Consider the following 6,000-nt stretch of genomic DNA (forward strand, 5'->3'; position numbering starts at 1 on the left):
TTGACTTTCAGTGAATGAGTTAATGGAATTTTGTGTTATTTAAGGCTTCACATTTTGGGGTACCGACAACCACAGACGCTGCTTCTGTGCTCTGGTCTCCCAATGTGTTCCAGCAAGCAGCCCCAAAGCACACTAACCAGGATGATGGTGCAGGGACCCCCCTTGGGAAGCACCGTGTGGCAGATCAGACCAGATCCAGCACTGCTGGATTAGCACTCAGTCGTGCTCAGCTCCAGGAAACGCTAGAACATCTCATAAAGGTAACACAAGATCTTCTGTGAATAATAATTTTAAACCACAGCTAAGGTTTGGGGTTTTTTTTGTGATAAATGTAACCCCTGATGGCACTGGAGGAATATATGCATTTCAGTGCTTATCTAAATTAAAGCAGTAGAAGGAGGAGGTAATCTACAGACAAAAAACAATGTATACAACAGTTCTGCGCTTACACAGGAACCAGTGAATAGAGGCAATAATGAAATATCTATATACTAGTGATGTAGTTTGACTAGAATTTGTTTTTTTGGCTATGTTTGAAGTTCGGCTTGACCATGGAGGTCTAAACGGTGCCCACCAAGTAGGCCGTGGAGTCTCTGATTTGAAATTTTTGTTTAAGCAAATTCACTCAGGATGTCTTGCAGTGCCTAAAACTGCAGTGATCTGAAGGCACAGGCTGATATGTACCAGGCGGGGCAGGCAGGCTCCAATAGAAGATCAGTGAGTTGGTGGATCAACTGTCACCCTGCACCTGCACTCACATTTCCCCCAAGCACATTTTCATATGCCATGGTCTCCAATGTTGGTCTGCAATGTGGGAAATGAAGGCTGCAGATGTACTTCAAGGTCCTTTCTTCAACCCGGGCAACGCGGGGTATGTCAGCCACTATACTATAATAATGAAAGATGTGGATCACATGATTTGATTATTATATATTTCACTACTGCCTCCAGTCACTGGTTAGAAGCACAGTACTTTTGTCTAGTAGGTTAAAATGCCCCTTTTTTTGTAATTGAACTTCATATGCAGCAGTCAAAACTATTACCAGTGTCGTCTTTGTTTATTGGCCACTCTTACCTAAACACTTTTTTTTTTTTTGTTCTAGAATGATTCCAGCTTCCTAAGTACAGTCCATGATGCATATTTGCAGGTGGTCGCCAAAAGCATGGGCAACGTCAGACTATAAAGAAGGAACATGCTTGTGCCTCTCCTCTGCTCCTCACTGTCCAACAACTAAAACAATGCAAATCCCCCTCCCCCCCCTGTGGCGGACACAGCATGGATTGTATTTATATGTTGTGAGGACTCTGGGGCTGGCTGTATAATGAGTACTATATAGGGGTGCTCTCCGGCAATCACCAGCTGTGCGCTTTATGGGTGATAGTCACGTGTCCTGGATCTGTGTTTACACTGCGTATTAGGCACAGCAAGATCATGTTATTTGCTGGAAGGCTCTTCATCCTTTGCTGGAAAACGTGGGAAATGCCACTTATATAGTAGGAACAAAGAGCAGCCACATTCGGTTTCATAAACCCCTTTTATACAGTATTTTCCTCACCCGTAACTTAACCCGTTCTTAAACTCCGCTCCATGTAGTGCCTTCTATAACAGACTGACGTAGTTCTGTCTTCCTCTCCCCTTCTGAGTAGTTTTAATTTTAAAATTTTAATAACTGGCATAGAATGACTATAATTCCCTACCGGTGTCATAACGAGCAACCCTGTCACCCAAAGGCATTAGTACTTTAATTTGCTACCATTTACAGTAAAGCTCAGACAGTATGACAAGAAACACAGATATAGTCATGGTTCTCCAGGCCCCAAATTTGGAACCCATGTCTGTATTCTAGAACCTGCTATGCTGCCGTGCTAGATACTGCCAAACAGTCCCCTGGTAACTACGCGTTAAGCTTCCATGAACACTTTGTCGCAGAACCCTGCTGATTATTTTACATATTTCATCTTTTACACCTCTGCTGTCGCATTCAATCACTTCCATTGTAGTTCCTGCGCTTAGGGGAGCTCTTGTAACTCTGACAGGTTCTTTTTTTTTTTTTTTTACTATTGGCTAATCACAGCCTGTAGCAGAAAATATTGGAACCACTTTGCCCAAGGCTCACCTGGGGAAAGGACAGATGGAAAGTGCCATCAGTATTATGTTGGCACAGCAGGCAGTGTCCTATCCCTCCCCTACCAGCACGCCTGTTCCGTGCCTGTGATTCTGGTTGGAATGTGCAGGGGTGCGCAGCACTGACCTCGGCTACCATGCCAATCAGCCGAGCCCTGATTCTCTCCTGGTGGAATGTGGGGTGCTGGTGGATGTTCTGTTTTATGTATGTGCAGCAGGCTATGGGGTGACAAGGGATGAGAGAAAAAGGTAACGGTTCTGTCCATTGTACATGATTAGGTCAGTGATACAAATCCAGAAACTTAAGTTTTTTCACATCTAACCAACGTCTTAACATTTAGTTCAGTCAGTTCCAATTCAGACATGTGCTGTGACTATGGGCTGTTAGTAAGCACCAAAGTATTCTAAGCAGGATATTTGGGAAATAAAACTAAAATAGCCCAATTTTTTAAATATGGTGCTTTAAGCAATAATATTGGTAGTACATAATGTGTTCTTGTATCTTTAGCACTTTACCCATTATAAGTGCCACTTGAGATTTTATTTATTTAAACTTCTAGAACTTCCTCATTGCACCTCCAGTGATTGCTCCTACTGTACAGTCAGATTTTAGGTTCAGACTCCATTCACTAATTTTAAGATTTGGACACTGAGAAATTGTAATTTAGACCAGATTTGAGATACGCTGAAGAAGTTTGATTCAGGCTCAATACTTTTTATATTCTGCTACAGTCCCCCTTTAAAAATCCAAATATTTTGTCTCTAATCCTCTCCCCGCTGCCCCATTTTCTTGAATTAAAATGGATTTCGCTGAGTAACATTAGGATAAATTGAAAGATAAATTGGTTTTTGAAGCATATTTTAAGTTCTTTGACACTTTTTTTTACTTTTAGCTACATTCCTAAATTGCCGCTCCCATTTAATTGACTTAATTGGAATTATTTTAAATAGAACACAGACAGTACAGAAACTGTCTCTTTCCACACTACATGGCATGACAGGGGTGCAAAACGAATGGCGTTTCTGAAAAGTGAAAATGTCCGTCCTAGCCTAACCTAAGTAAAACAAGGCTTCCAGTGCCGGATTAGCACATTATGCAGTGGCAGCTTCTGCTGAACTATAAGCACCAGCAGTGCATGTTTTCAAAACTCTTAGTATATTTTTTCATATGTAGTAACTCATTGGAGGGACTTGCTTTAAACAGTAATGATAGGATGCTTTCCTGTGTATTTGTCTATGCGCAACTGCACTCTTTATCCGCTTAGCAGTCTAATTATACCATGATATGTTGGTGCTATTAGTGGACCCTTCATAGCACAGTCCACTTAAAATAAGCTTTACTTCAAGGCAGAAACAGTTTCTCTAAGCACCTGAGTAGCTCTACTAAGAATATGTATGATAGATTCAATTGTAATACAAAAAACATTTCCAGCAATGTTCTAGTCCATTTGTGTCATTTATTGCAGGGCATAAGACAAAAGCGAAATGAGTTACATATTGGGCTACAGTCCATCCACATTTCGCAGGTGATATTTACTAGAGCATTGTAAATATCAAAATATGAGGCTGTAGGCAAAGTAGCTTTTATTCATTAATGTTGTACAGTACAGTGGCTTTGTTACAAAGAATATTTAATATATTGTGTATCGGATCTTTGGCTTGCCTAGACTATGTCTGGTTTATCTCTGTATAGAACTTATCTGCATTAATAATGTACTGTAGATCTTCGGTGATTATCTGTTTAGTTGATACTCGCACAGTTACAATAGTAAAAGACGCAGGTGGCACAGTTGCTTATTAGAGCCCAAAATGTACAAGCCCAGTCACTTGAGTTATAGAAATAATCTTACTCTACTACTCAATGAGACTGTATGGGTTTTATTAGGCAGAGCATAAGGCATGCCACATAAGTATATGACGGATTCATTTCTGTATGGACTTTAGTAATATATTAGAAGTTATATAGAGTAACTGCTTCTTTAGCTCAAAACGAATGTCTTCTAGCGCTGGCGGATCTGTCTGGAAGATGTCTGTTCAAGTTACAGCTGTGCCCTCTTGTATCTTTGCCGCAGCATGTATGGCGCGAGTTGCGTGCTGCGTATGCACCCGCGATCAATAGGATTGCATAGTGCAACCGCTGCCTGGCGTACCGTGGCGCTGGGTGCCATGCGTGCGCACGATTGCTGCACAATAGAAGCGTTTATGCAGAGAAGTAACCTGCATTCATCTTTTACTGAACATTTATAGGAACAAAATAAAAAAAAACTACTTGGAAATGAAATACAATTTTTTGGAACGGATGCTACTTTTAATTACCTTTGTAATTATTTTCCCTGTGCAATATTTTCTGCAGAAAATTTGAGAATGATCTGGGAAGGGGAGCGGATACTGTTTGGAATAACAAAGGAAAGTTTTTTTGTTTTTTTTTGTTGCCTCTTTTAGCCCATATTTACAGACTTCAGTTAGGATAACCAAAAATTAGCATTGTAGCTATATTGGTATTTCCATATAGAATGCACTGGGCAGGGTAGTTGTACCCCAGCTATCCAGCCACCAGCTAGAGATGTAATCAGCGTTTATATGATCATTTTTGGACTTATTTTAAAATTGCTCTCATTACTGCTGACCGGAGTAATCAAATATTTCATATTCATTCTACAGCTGAAACGTTACCCATAAATAAATCAAGATAAGTTAATACCAGATAAGTTGTCTCCTTTTCAAACATTTTAAGAGATTGTCACATGAAGTGTAAACCATTTTTGTTGCCTCTTTGTATTTTAGGAGTCTATTTACTAAGCCTTGGAGACAGATAAATGACAGTTAGGAGCCGATTGGTTGGTACTTTGTCAAACACAGCCTGTAAAGTGACAGGAGCGGATTGGTTGGTACCTTATCTCTCTCAACTGTCACTTTACAGGCTGTGTTTGAAAAATGAGTTAGGAGCTGATTGGTTGGTACTATATATCTCTCCAAGGCTTAGCCATCTTCATAATGGGAAGATTGAAAAAAAAAATTCAGCAATTTTAAAAGGCACTTAAATCAATATGGAGCGGTTAAGTCTGTTATTAAGGCTACATGAGTACCAATATCCTGTAACCTTTGGCATTATGTGGCGGAGAGTAGTCGTAAGTCCAACATCAAGTATAACGGGGGAAAAAAATATTTTAAAACAAACATTCACAATGCAGATTGCAATCCTTGAATTTGGAAATGTAAAAAGTGTTAGCTTCTATGTATGCTCTATTGTGAATGACAGCTTATCTTTTCTATCCTTTTAGTTCTTAATAGTTTGCTAAATAAAAAATAAACCAATTTTTAAATGCATATATTATCAAAGGAGTTTTAGGAATTCTACAGTATAATCTTCACAATTGCATGATATACAGTGTATCAAGTATTTACCTAGCTCATTGGGTAGTTTTGAATGTTTTTTTTTTTCAGCATTATTTAAGCATCCGATACAAACTACAGGTGCCCAAATACAGTGTCATTGTAACTTCTTACATATTGATGTACATTTGCAGTTATTTCCTACATGTTTACGTGCAGTTTTACATGTAAAAACTTTCTATGTTTGCAAAGATATATTTTTTAACTCTAAATAAATTTGAGCATCTTTGTCTGTTTATTTTTTTTTCTCAGATAGTAAAAATTTTAAACCATTAGTCGAACACTGTTTTCAACATTCCTGCTAGAGGAATCTACTGTATGCGGGCTTGCCTTTTATCCTAGCGAGTACTATAACTCACAGCTACAGTACATGTGTGTTGTCCCTACATAAAACTAACTGCACACCTTTAAGGGTTTGGCTACCAACGCTGTACAAGTAATGTTATGGTTGTGCCACAGTAAAACACATAACCTATAACTTT

The 6,000-nt window shown here is 39.1% G+C and overlaps 1 protein-coding gene across 2 annotated transcripts in view; it reads left to right on the forward strand.

The window, feature by feature from the left end:
* DCP1A (decapping mRNA 1A) overlaps window positions 1–5,718 on the forward strand; it is an 87,525-nt gene extending 81,807 nt beyond the window's left edge. For both annotated transcript variants that reach the window (XM_088478681.1, XM_088478680.1), the window contains 2 exons: window positions 45–260; window positions 1,104–5,718. In XM_088478681.1, coding sequence (XP_088334807.1) covers window positions 45–260; window positions 1,104–1,184 — 297 coding nt within the window. In that variant the 3' untranslated portion in view covers window positions 1,185–5,718. The remainder of the gene's footprint in view (window positions 1–44; window positions 261–1,103) is intronic.
* The last annotated feature ends 282 nt before the right edge of the window (window positions 5,719–6,000 follow it).

The sequence above is a fragment of the Taudactylus pleione genome, unplaced genomic scaffold (assembly GCF_031769625.1).
Source record: "Taudactylus pleione unplaced genomic scaffold, aTauple2 ptg000217l, whole genome shotgun sequence".
NCBI classification, from domain to species: domain Eukaryota; kingdom Metazoa; phylum Chordata; class Amphibia; order Anura; family Myobatrachidae; genus Taudactylus; species Taudactylus pleione.